The sequence below is a fragment of the Simochromis diagramma genome, unplaced genomic scaffold (assembly GCF_900408965.1).
Source record: "Simochromis diagramma unplaced genomic scaffold, fSimDia1.1 OVJJ01000822.1, whole genome shotgun sequence".
NCBI lineage: Eukaryota > Metazoa > Chordata > Actinopteri > Cichliformes > Cichlidae > Simochromis > Simochromis diagramma.
Window position 1 is genome coordinate 8,868,891 of NW_024387520.1, and position 12,754 is coordinate 8,881,644.

Genomic DNA, 12,754 nt, shown 5'->3' on the forward strand with positions numbered 1-12,754 from the left:
AAAGCAAAAAACAGATACAGTCCTGTTCCTGTACAACGGAGCCCAGGGTGGAAGAGGTTAAGCAAACTGTTTCTCTGAATCTGAGCTCCCTCTGCTCCGACCTGCTCACCGGGCAGTCAGATTCCTGTAAAGATCAGCCTCTTCTCGTCCTCATTAAAATGGGCAAATGAAGTGTGTTCAGCAGGAGAAGCCTGTGGGTGGACAACGCCAGTTCAGGGAAGCACTCGGATAATGAATTGCACTGGATAAAATCCACACTAGACTTGGGTTTCTCCTGAAGGATAATTCCCCCCCCCCCACCCCCCCAACCACTCTTCCTCTTACCCCCCTTGGATTTTACGAAAGTCATTAGCAGCCCATATCCCCCTAAGGGTGGAGACAGTGGGTTCTGCCTGTGTTTTTCAGTTGTGAAAAGGAGCCAACAGCCTCCCCCCCTTTTCATGCTTTTTAAGGCTCATTGACATGGAGAACGAGGGCCGTGGAGATGCTTTATGTGCCGCTGGGTAAACCACAGCAGGTGACCCAGAGTCGCAGTAACACAGCGTCTTTAATGCATGCTGTGCTTGTCGAAACTACAGAGTATAGCCTCATTAGATCAACAAAAAGGAAATACAAACAAACACCACCAAAGGCTGCGGCTCTTATCAGGGGTGGCCAGGTACAAAGCATGCAGATGTGCACCCACTGGGAGAAGGCCAAGGAGTTCAGGCACTTTTACAAACTCTTATCCATTCAGTCAGGAGACTGGCTGCATGCGTGAACATCGACTGGGAGGAAATCAAAGTCAACGGGCAGATGCTGGTGTGAGAAATAATTAAAGGGTCACAAGTAAATAAAAAGGATACGATTCTAGAGACACTCCACAACCTTTGTTGTCACAGTTTTGTTTGAATAGAAGAAAAATGCATATGAGTGAGATTCAGGATAGAAAAATATTTGTTTCATACCTCATATTGGTCTCTTTTTGTACACTTTCATATCTCAAGTTAATAAGACATCAGTGTAAAAATGATATGGATTCACACACAAGACTTCAAGTCCAGAGACTTTTATTTATTTTTTATGTTTTTTTATGTCACACCACAATTTGACAAACAATAATTGCACACAAATGATTAACTCTTACATTATTATTCTTAGCTTTTTACAAAAATATTTATTTACACTGGGAAATGAGGTGAAATGCAAAATAAATAGGTTTTTTTTCTTTTTTCAAACAATTAAACCACAAACTTGAGTTGCACTCAGCATTAAATGGCCGGTTTGAATCCTGCCAGTCGGGGCAGCAGACAGAGCCACTCCTTTTTCTTATTCTCTCCTCTCAGTTTTTCTCACTCTGGCTGCAGGGTTGGGGCCCTCAGCCTTGTATAGTCATGCGCTCTCACAGCTGTGAGTGCCGGGATCAGCTTTTTGTTAAGATGGCATCATAAGCAGCAGCGGTAAAGTAGCTCTCAGTTGACGGTGGAGATTCCTTCACCAGCACGAATAAGAGAACAGCGGGTACTGGCTCCACTCGGCCACGTTGCCATGGTGATAGCTGTGATGCACAGCTTGCGTGGTGTAGTCAGTGGTCAGATGATGAGGAGGGGGATACTGGGAAGGACCTGGGCCGCCCCACTGGCCCAGGGGTTGCTCGGTGCTGTAGGGGTTGTAGATGTGGTGACCGATGACCCCTGGCTTGCTGGCCTGGGCCACAGACATGTTGAGCACCCCCGTGTAGTCCTGGGGGCCCGGGAGGTGCTGGGGACCACAGCTGGAAGGGCCAACCTCACGGGCCTTTGAGGAGTCGTAATCAGGGACCGTGGCTATGTCGGGAACTCTGGACTCAAAGCTGCTGCGTCCGGATCCACTGTTGCTGCTGCCGATACTGGAGGAGGGGGACGGGGACTTTCCATACTCATGGAACCTGGGGAGTAAAAAAAAAAAAGAAAAGAACAAATATTGATTGGCATTCATCAAAACAACATGATTATAATATGATCCGCTGCATCGCTGTTTACCTGTATGACTGGTAGGAAGCTGGAGTAGGAACAAGCTGCTCTGTGCTGTAGAGATCTCTTGTGTCTGCCCCAACAGGAGAGTCAGTCCTCACTCTGTGCTCTCTCTCAGCATCCCAAGGAGAGTAGCGCTCCTCTTTGACACCATCCTCTTGTTTTCTTTTGGGCAGCTCTTCATCCTCTCCGTCAAAACCTTCATACGAAGACTGGCAGAAGTCTGAGGAGCCACAGATCATCAAATGAGAGGAAGAACAAAACAAAAAAAGCATCAACATGAAGAGAGAAGAGTGTGAAAGCGGTACCTGGTGGACTGTCTTCTTCAGAGTTCAAAATGTCTGATGCCTTGGTCCTCTTCTCAAGGCATGATGGGTCCTTGTTGGCACGTCTGCAGCAGTAGATCAGTTATATTAAAAAATTAATACAAACTACAATACACTGAACAATAAATGAGCTCAGATCCTTTCAAGTCAACGGACCAAACTGGAGCTTTTGCGTTGGCATTTTAACCTCACCTTTTCTTATTAGTGCCTTCATCCCGGAAGCCTTTTGCAAATGGGTTGTGATCGATCTTCAGCTTTGTAATCTGCAGGAGAGGGAGACACAAAGTCAAAGTTAAAACTTTGTGATTTGTCTCTCGGCACACGGCATACTTGCAGTGCTAGAAAAAGACCTTAGTGTTCTGGTAGGCAGTGACTGCAGTGAAGGAAGTCTCCGGGAAGGTGAAGGTCTGGAAAACACTCCAGCGCACACTGAACAAGTCGTCTGCCTGGACAATGTGGAAGCGCGGATGGTAGCGATGCATGGAGTGCAAAATGATCTGCAGACAAGGAGGCCATGATTTACAAGCACTGCTGAAACGTTCGGTCTAAAGACGTCAAAGTGTTGCAGATGTTGCTTTTACTCACATGGCCGTGCTGGTCGAGCGTGTTGTTGGTCAGCTTGAGCTTGAGGAAGGAGACGGACTGCTTCATCCAGTGACTCCCTGGTGCTGGAGAGTCTGGGTGGAGGTAGGTTCTGCAGGGAGGCTGAGGTTCTGCTTTTCCTGCCACCTCCCACTTCTTTTTATTCCACTGTTGGAAGGAGACACATGAGTCAGTCAATTTGAAAAAGGCGAGTAGCGGAAGAATTTTCAACTCCTTCCTTTTCCACCATAGACTGGAGAGCGATGGCTGGCCCGTACCACCCACAGAGATGGGGAGGGGAGCGGGGGGGTAGTACAGTGGGCTCACAGCAGGGGATAGAAAAACAGGAAGAGATAACATCCTTTGATGTACAATGTTGGAGGTGTGTGTGGGGGGGGGGGGGGTGGGGGTGATAAACAGGGGATGTCTTGTCTGGGGCTAGTGGCTACCACTTTGGGTTATCTACAGCCAAACCTATGACTCTAGTGAGGCCTTGGGAAGTGAATTTTCTCTCATGCATGACTCATTAATACACAAAGGAGAAAGCTACTGGTGTCTTACCTTATACCTGAAACCATCCTCTGGGACCATGTCGACCAACAACACGTACTTGGCACATGGAATAAGCCCGGATAGATTCACTTTGCAATGTGGAAACATTCGCCTGGTAAACATGGGAGAAAGAATGAGTTCTGTAAAAGGTGGGGGAGCAAGGTGTGAACATTTAACATTTTATTTTATTTTTCTGTTGCCCTACCTTCCCGGTTTAGTGATGATCATCTCTGTCCCTATTTCATGGAAGGTCGTCCACAGTTCAGTGTCCTCCAGAAACATCCTGATATTGCCCTGGAGATAGGCATCAGGTCCGGGAGCTATGTGGGCCGGAGGAGGCCCGCTGAAGTTGGACTTCAAGTCTAGAAGAAAAACACAAATAAGCATTTTTTACTGGAAAAACTGGTAGAAGAAGACACATGTGTGCTTACGGAGGCAAAGCTGATATTAAGAAGTAGTCATCAACTCACCTCTGATGGACTGCATCCTTTGGATTAAACTTGATATGTTTTTAACTCAAAAGGCTTAAAAAAAAAAAAAAACAACGAAAGAAAGAAAAGACAGAGAACTCAGTACAGGTGTGTGATATCCAAAGTGTGTCTTCAGCTCTTCTCTGTCTCCTGGGTCTCCTTCCTCACATGCAAAAGAAAAATCCAACAGCCCAGGAAGGAAGTCAGAAGGTCAAATCAGTCCTCGCTGCAGATGTTTCAGAGATGCTGAGTCCTTGCAGGATGGTATGACCATGACTTTTAAGGGTAGCCCTGGAGTGGGTGGGGCCAAGGAGGCCATCCTTTTGAAGTGGCACAATGATGGGTTGGAGTCCAACTGTGATTGGAGAGTGCTGGAAATCAAAGAGACTTAACAGAGGCTTGATACCATCCCCACAGGAAGGTGGGGGGGTGAAAGAAATGCATCTTTATTAACTGCTAAGAGACTTTAAAAACAAATAGAGATGGACTTCCGTGCTGCAGAACACATAACTCAGTGCAGCAAAACCTGTGTAAATATTTCCCACACACACACACACACACACACACACACACACACACACACACACACACACACACACACACACACACACACACACACACACACACACAGAGTCTGCTCATGAAAATGTCATTTAGTGTGTTTGTGGTTAGAAAAAAGTCATTATAAGTCATTTGGCACAACTGAGAGAAACACAGCTGAAGGTCTGTGTAAACGGGTTAATGCACTGCGGTCTGTGCGTGCATACAGGTAGGGTCTATTTTTTTTTTTTTTTTTTACATTTTTCAGAAAATCAGCAGTGTTTTCAATAGCTTAGTTAAAGTACACAGGCTTTTCTCATAAATACATTGCATAAATCTGACATATTGGTCTGGAAATGCACACATACACACACATATACGTATTTTCATATTTTATATATAATACATTTTTTCATGATCTCCTTTACACTTTCCTCACTTTCCATCAAAGGCACCCACAGCAGTGGGTGGGAAACTCTATGTAAACCCATAATGACGATGACAACATGCACTCTTTCTGCAGGTAACTTTCACCTGAGGGCTTTGTGTGAAGCCTGCCAGGTAGTGAAGACTGCAAGGAAGGAAGGGGTGGTGGGGAGGGGTGTGTGTGTGTGTGTGTGTGTGTGTGTGTGTGTGTGTGTGTGTGTGTGTGTGTGTGTGTGTGTGTATGTGTATTCAGGTGTCTAGACAACCCCTGATAGATAATCTCATTAAACTGGTTTCCCTTGAAATGAGCACGTTTCTGCAGCATGGAGAAAGCCCAGGCAATTAACAGCCAGTTAGCACCAAAGGCCCAAGTCAGCCTTGAATGGGACAGGAGGGGTCAGAGAATAAAGACCTGGCACAACAATCCAGCCATCCTCCAGCCCTCCACACACAGGACAAAATCTACTGCTGCGTCTTTGCTCGCAGGCCCGTCTCCTCCTGCGTCATGCCACTCGCTGCAGGCAAAAGAATTTATTAGAAAACTGCAAATATTTGCATAGAAGGGAAAGAGAGAGAAAACCACAGTTTCCCTTCTTGCCTCCACCAACACACACACTCACAAATTTGAATTAAGTGAGTTTCACATCTCATTGAACCTCTTTTTCTTTTTCCTAGCACAGACACATCACTTCCAGTCAGGTTTCTAATTGTAATCCCATGTATGTGTGCTGCATACAATGCCTTCTGTAGGCCCAAACCCTTTTACTCCCACACACCAAGGAGTCTTTTGTTCACGTGTGACTGTATGGATAACAGCTCTGGGCACAAAACTGCGTGTGATATACGAGCGGCTTTTACAGGTGAGGAGCGAAACACAGAGGTGGGTTTATGAGACAGCAGAATTGGCAGTTGGGTGTGCATAAAGAGGCGTGAGAAATAAAGTCTCCCCTGTGAAAGTATTGAGCAGCCTGTTTAAGACTTTTGTGGAGGGTCGATGTAGAGTAAAGAAACAAAAAGGAGGAGGAGGGGGTGACATTCAGCTTTTAATGATACACTTAAGAGATCGTGGTCTGATAATTTACCTATGTTAAATGCCCTGATGCAGGGCTCTCCACTCTCTCTATGGAATTGGCCCTTTCCCCCCCACCTTATGTGAAACACAAATACACTGTTGCTCTCCACACTTCTTCTCTGGTGATGTTTCAGGGGACCAGAGAAGGGGTCACGCAACTTTTTTGGCTGTTTGTCAGCAACGCGAAGGGCTGAATTCTCTTTAGATCACTTCAGCTTTAGCAGAGGAGAGCATGTCAGCTTCAGAGCGGAGGTGTACATTTCAGCAGCGGCAGTGTCAATCCCATTACGCAGTGGTTCTGAAGGCGACAGGTGTGACTGCTAAAGGCCTCGGTGCGGGGCCAGGCGACAAAAAGTCAGGGTGTACAGAGCCATGACAGAGAGCTTATGTAAGAGCAAGCCCAGGGGAGATTTAGGCTGGATGACAAATCAGGGAGCCTGTCTGGAGAAGACTGATAGAGGCTGCCAAAGCCCAAATATACTCCATGAATAAGGCTTTTTTACTAAAGAATGTTCGAGGGTGACAGAAAGGGTCTCGCGCTGCAAAAAAAGACTTATCAGAGATACACTGTGTCGCAGTGACTCCTACTCCCAGATCACCTTCAGCAGAGCTCTCTACCTACCAGGTGTCAGTCTTTGGCCATTTGCTTTAACTGCACAGATCTCCCTGTGCTCAGCATTTAACAGCTGCCAATATACAGCCAGGGCCGAGGGATCAGACGGCTCTCTGGCAGCCCAATAAAAAGCCCCCTTGAGTGCAATGACGAGAAATCTCACACCTTTTGCTCACATTAGCCATGCAGCGTAGTCCTTTTGATGCTAAATCAGCCACATTGATCGTTCCTCTCATTCGTCGTGTTAGTTGCCGGCTGCTGTCTCTACAAACCACTCAATTTACTTTAGATCGTTGGAGGTGCTGTGTTATGATTGGTCACTTTAAGAAAAAAGTTGAGGAAAAATGGGAGAGAGGATCCTTCCATGCCCCCTCTGACATCCCTGTCCTAAATGCAGAGTGGCCGTGATCTCATCTACACAAACTTGGGGCTGGGGGACCTCACATTTGGTCCACCACATAAGAAAACAAATCTCACATCTAGCTTGCCTGGCAAAGAGGGCAAATGACAACTTCACAGCACTTCATAAGAAACCCCTGGAAGTTGCTAATGAAGACTAATGGCTTCCCTTGTGTCGGAGATTTCACACCACTGTGCACAAGCCCTTTGACCGCAGTCAGTGTGGTCAGATGGCTGCAGGAGTTCAGAGGCTGTGCAGCTCCACCACCAGCAGGAGGACTGAAAGAGGAGAAATCCATCTTCACCAGAGCTGAGTCTTTGGAGGTGCACAGTGCCCCAGTTGTGAATCTCCTTAAGGCAGATGTGTGACATTGTACCAGATGAAAAGAACTCAATTTCAGCTGTCCTGAAATGAGTTTTGGGAGTTTTTGGTTTTAAGTTATTTGATCACAACAGAAAATAAAATGCAGACAACGGGAAATAGTGGGAAATCCAAGTCACCATGTGTGCCCCCCAAAGGTTTGTGCTTTCTTTAAGTGTGGGACATTTATACTGTCCAATGAGAGTTGTTTGTAAGGTGTCTTAACACTTCTATGCTGCTTTCCTCTGACTAAACAGAGAGTTGACTCAACATTAGAGCAACAGCCTCAAACTGCACTCATAGTTGTCAGATTGCTTAAACGTGACTTTGTTACAATACAATTTGTTAAATGTGTTACTTTGTCTGACGTGAATAATAAATGCTTATGTAATCTATTGTAAATGTATTATTAAAAGGACACTCATAGGCCATTTCATTAGGTACAGCAGCTTGCTCGCACCAATATCTAATCAGCTAATCACATAGCAGCAAGTGAATGTGGTCAAGATGACCCGCTGAAGCTCAAACTGAGCATCAGAATGAGGATGAAAGGTGATTTAAGTGACTTTGAATGTGGCATAGTTGTTGTTGTTGCCAGAAAATCTGCTGGGATTTTCACACCCAACCATCTGTAGAGTTTACAGAGAATCGTCAGTTTTTAGGGAGAAAGATGCCTTGATGTCAGAGGTCTGAGGAGAATGCTTTGAGCAGTGAGGCAACAGCAACTCAAATAACCACTTGTTACATTGAAGGTAGAAGAGCATCTCTGAATGCATGTTAAACCTTGAAGCAGATGTGCTACAGCAGCACAGGAGTGCAACAGGTGCCACTCCTGTCAGCTAAGAACAGAAAACTGAGGCTACAGTTCGCTGGGGCTCACTGAAACCGGGCAACAGTAGGCTGGAAAAACGCTGCCTGCTCTTACGAGTCTTAATCTCTGCTGCAGCTTCAGTGCGCAGGGTCAAAATGTGGTGTAAACAACATGAAAGCATGGATCCATCCTGCCTTGCGTCAGTGACTCAGGCTGCTGCTGGTGGCGTGATGATGTGGAGGAAATTTTGTTAGCACAGTTTTGAGCCCTTAGTACCAACTGACATGCCGCTGAAACCCCACATCCTATTGCTGCTGACCATATCCATCCCTTTATGACCACAGTGCACCCATCGTCTAACAGGATAGCACACCATGTCACAAAGCTCGGACCATCTCGAACTGGTTTCTTGAACATGACAATGAGTTGTCGTGTACTCCAATGGTCTCCACAGACACTAAATATTAACTCGACAGAAAACATCTGGGATGTTAATATGAACCAAAATCTGAGGAAGGATTCCAGCATCTTGTTGAATCTGTGCCATGAAGGTCCAAACCAGTACTAGCAAGGTGTAGGTAACATAGTGGACGATGAGTGTTTGTACTTGGAAATAAAACTAACGTACAGTTTCAAAAAATGTTGGGGCGCTGTGTAAAATGCAAAAGGCATATGATAAAAAAAAAAGAAATAAAACTGTTTATATTATAAAGAAAACACATCAAGAGTTAACACTGAGAAATCACCTAAAAAAGCATCTCAGAATGAATAAGGTTAATTAGTAACATGATTGGGTATAAAAAGAACATAAGACAGGCCGAGTCTTTCAGAGGTAAACGTGGGGAGGAGTTCACTGCTCAGAGTTCATGTGCGTAAAACTTGAACGTAAGCAGCAGGTTTGAGAAGGCACCATTAATATTTACAAGACTAGGAGTGACACATTCTATTATGCAGACTGCTTTCAGGGAAATCATCGTTTATTTCAGCAAGCCAACGCCAAAGCACAGTCTGCACATGTCACAGCAGCATGCTTGAGTGCTAAATTGGGCTGTCTGCAGACTAGACCAGTCAGCCAGTGAAAACATTTGGTGCCTTAAGAAATTAAAGATAGAACAAAGGACGCTCTGAAGCCTGAAACATTATGATGCAAAAGTTGGAAAATATGTCAGCAGTGTTAAAAGAACAAAAGAACAGGTGATGCAACAGAGCGGTCAACATGCTACAGTCTCCCCCAGGGTGCTGGCAAATTACAAAAAAAATTAATTTTTAAAATTAATTCCATTCAGCTTTTATTTACATTTTACACAGCATCCCAACATTTCTGACGTCACAACTTTTTCAACAATCAAGTGAAGTCAAGCAACAGCATGCAAGTACTTACACTGTATGATGAGAATCTCCATCCGCACCATATCAGTCTGCATCCACGACTCTTGTAAGTTACAGCTGGTTTCCCCAAACAAACCATCTAATTTGATGCACACATTGCACCTGATAACAAACAGCACACACAGTGCAGATCATGTGTTTCTCAAATATATTTTTGGTTTGACATCTATAATGCATTCAGTCCAGACACAGAGAACAGTTCCACTTCAGCAGCCTGCACCAGAGGGGAGCTGGGCGAAGCTCGAGCTCAAGCCTTCGACCCGCTCGCCCTCTTTAGCCGCGTTACATTCCCAGAAGCTCGGCAGAACAATAGAAAAACTATCTTACACCAAAAAATAATCGTGAAATAAAATACAAAACGTTTCTTCTTTTATCAAGGGTGATAGTTTACAATTATTCACTTGTACGCTTTCTTTGAAAAATTATGTTTTAGACAACTTTCAAGAAACATAATCAGTAAATAACTTTCTTTAACATCTTGTATAGAAAACAAAACAATCTTTAAAAAACATTCTATTGTCTTCCTCTGAGTTAAGCTAGATTGTGACAAATTTACCAAAATGGTTTCAATGGAAAGGCATCGGGATTAGAGAGTCCTCCTCGGGACGCGTCAAAGATCGGGAAAGATCACGAAAAGTGCTTCTCGAGCTTAAGAGTTGACCGCTGAAAACCAAAACATGTCGGAAAGATACTTGGATTTTGATACGTACCAAAAAAAAAAAAAAAAAAAAAGCAAATTTCCAATAACCCCTTCCCATATGAGTACAGATCAATGCTGGTGACATGGAGGTCCATCCTGGTAAGAACTGTTCCTCTTAGCTACAAATGCACATAAAAGGAAAGAAAGAAAAAAAAAATAGTACAAGGAATACAGCGAGTACAAAAATAGCGCAAAGTTAAGTGCAAACTGAAAAACATCCCGAATGTTAAGTGTAAACATTTTCAACCTGCTACATGTCATGAGGCCGCGTGGCTCGTTGGCTCCACGGGCGAACATCAAACGCAGCCGATTGTTCTTGTGTCCTTTGAAATATTTCGTGTAGCAATGCATTGTGTCCTGGAGATGAACGTCTCATGCCCAAGTAAACTATCAGAGTGGAGGACAGCAGGTGCATGCTGCTGAGCGCCCATCCAGACCGAGGCGCCTCAGTTCGGTGGGCTCGTGAGACAACTGGAAAGCTGCAGCTTGGCGATATAGTTAGCACACAACATACGAGAAGATGCATAAACACGGGACTGGCTCGCTTTAAAGGCTGATTTTTTTTTTTTCCTTTTTCCCCAAGTTGTCAAAGGAGAGCTCAAAAAGCTAAAGAGTGATATGCATAAATGGCACATTACAGACATGCTGTGAGACGAAAGCCATCATTGTCTGTCATATACATCATCACCAGAGCAACACTGCGACATGACAGCCGATGAGAATACTGCAGTGGGAGTGCGGGGTTTTTTGTTTTTGTTTTGCAATGCACGTGAGGGGACAAGAGCATCAACACAGACAGCTGCAGAGGTATGAACATCCTGGTTTTTTTGTTGTTGCTTTTAAGAATTGGGGGAAGTGGAGTTTGGCAAAGTCAGGCCTGGATGTGTCATGAGTTCAGAGGCCTTCCGAGGCTCAGATGTCCATGTAGTCGTCCTCCTCGTCCGACTCGCTCTCCAGAGACGACTCCTGGCTGGATGTCTCCTGCACCTCCAGTGCCGGCTGGGTCAGAGTGTCCTTTTTGACTGTGGCTGCGGACTGGGACGACAGGATGACGTTCTGTACAGGAGCAGACAGCAGGGGTCACTGTTGAGCGCTGGGACAACAGAGAGCTGTATGCGTGGTAATTGAGAGTGCTTACCTTAAGTCTCTGTTTGGTTTCCTCTGAGATGCTGCCTTTGGGGGAGAGAAGCGTGGGGGTCGGAGGCGTTACTGTGATTTCTGGCGGGAACTTGGTAACGGTGGAAGGGATGAAAAGCTTTGGCATGTTGGGCGGAACTCGGGAGCGGATTCGGCTGGGGTCTGGAAGCTTTGACTGGTCATTGCTGGCATACTGCTGCTGGTCTGAGAGAAAGAGCGTGGAAGAAAAAGAAAGAAGGCGTGCACAGTCACTAACGGTGCTGTTATGTGCATTATCTGTTGAATCCAATCTACGCATGTTTTTGTAAGAAACTTTGATTCTTAGGTAATGACCTGGGCAAGGTTGTGTTGTGCTACATGTGGCAGTTTCCCCCTGAAACCAGCCTGCTGCTGATTCCTGCCCCTGCTGGGACACAGTGGCGAGTTTCATCTGCTGGCAAAGGTGCGACTCCTGCTGTCGGTACAAAAGTCCCTCTGCAGGCTCCTCCCGCTCCTCTGCGAGCAACAAATAACATGTTAGGGATCGATTCGACCCAACAAAATACTTTGCAAGTGCGCAAAAACTGTGCTTTAAATTTACAAAACAAAACAAACAAATCAGTGTATAAAAAGAATAAATATTGCAGCAAATTGTAAAATGTCAGCTTTTATAGCAAATCAACTGGACACTGACAAGAAACATTTCTTTTCAGAATGGTTTCCAATGCTTTTGATTTAAAGTTGCGTACCATTTCACTTCCTCTCTGCTTTCCTTCTTTAGCACGATTAGAGGCTGCGCACGCACGCACGCACACACACACACACACACACACACACACACACACACACACACACACACACACACACACAGAGAGAGATGTGTTTTTGACTAGGGGTCCCATGAAAGTCATCAGGAACACTCACAAGCGACTGATTGTTTACAGGTAGCCGATGAATGAGGGGATTATTTCGTAAATAAATCTCCTTATATTTGGCATTTATTAGCAGACAATTGACAGTAACAAGTTTCCCTTTGATTGGGACCTCACAGCCTCATTCATTAGACAAGCATTTGTAATGAATGCAGGAACACTGCTGCTAACACTAACTGCAAAAATTCCCCCTGCAGCTCAGACACGGACACAAATATGAAAACAAAAATTATCTAATACGTTTTCAGTCTTCACCCATAATGTTGCCTAGGAAACCGTTACATAACACACATCAGTGCAGTGCTGCTTCATACCGACAAGTGTGTGTTTGCACGCACATGCAAACACACTTTTGCATGTGTTTTCAGACTTCAAAGGTCATGCAAGTTTAGGAAATGGACATGAAGCTATACAACTTCATAATATGCAGCTCCTGGTTACGCTCTCGCTAAATGAATGATGAATGCAATTCAA

The 12,754-nt window shown here is 45.0% G+C and overlaps 2 protein-coding genes across 3 annotated transcripts in view; both read right to left on the bottom strand.

The window, feature by feature from the left end:
* Window positions 1-1,087: 1,087 nt before the first annotated feature.
* Window positions 1,088-4,509, bottom strand: tbx16 (T-box transcription factor 16). 2 transcript variants are annotated; one of them, XM_040019016.1, is made up of 9 exons: window positions 3,922-4,509; window positions 3,657-3,813; window positions 3,461-3,563; window positions 2,903-3,067; window positions 2,668-2,814; window positions 2,510-2,580; window positions 2,300-2,382; window positions 2,001-2,214; window positions 1,088-1,906 (listed from the first exon to the last, which is right to left on the bottom strand). In XM_040019016.1, the coding sequence occupies exons 1-9, from the start codon at window positions 3,935-3,937 to the stop codon at window positions 1,474-1,476; spliced, it is 1,389 nt and encodes a 462-aa protein (XP_039874950.1). In that variant the 5' UTR covers window positions 3,938-4,509; the 3' UTR covers window positions 1,088-1,473. The 2 variants fall into 2 exon arrangements, with proteins under 2 accessions (XP_039874950.1, XP_039874949.1); XM_040019015.1 differs by having other exon boundaries at window positions 3,657-4,509.
* A 4,906-nt stretch (window positions 4,510-9,415) lies between these two features.
* The window catches only part of cabin1 (calcineurin binding protein 1), a 40,356-nt gene continuing 37,017 nt past the window's right edge, over window positions 9,416-12,754 (bottom strand). Inside the window, 3 exon segments of the mRNA XM_040019098.1 lie at window positions 9,416-11,288; window positions 11,371-11,573; window positions 11,703-11,864. Coding sequence (XP_039875032.1) covers window positions 11,145-11,288; window positions 11,371-11,573; window positions 11,703-11,864 — 509 coding nt within the window. The 3' untranslated portion in view covers window positions 9,416-11,144.

What these genes read in the sequence shown, in the direction of transcription:
- tbx16 (XM_040019015.1), bottom strand. Translation starts at nt 3,838, where the DNA reads ATGCTTATTTGTGTTTTTCTTCTAGACTTGAAGTCCAACTTCAGCGGG. An exon ending in CGCTCGACCAGCACGGCCAT is followed by an intron (nt 2,815 to 2,902) that starts GTGAGTAAAAGC and finishes CCTTGTCTGCAG; the next exon opens with ATCATTTTGCACTCCATGCA. An exon ending in TGAAGAAGACAGTCCACCAG is followed by an intron (nt 2,215 to 2,299) that starts GTACCGCTTTCA and finishes GTGGCTCCTCAG; the next exon opens with ACTTCTGCCAGTCTTCGTAT.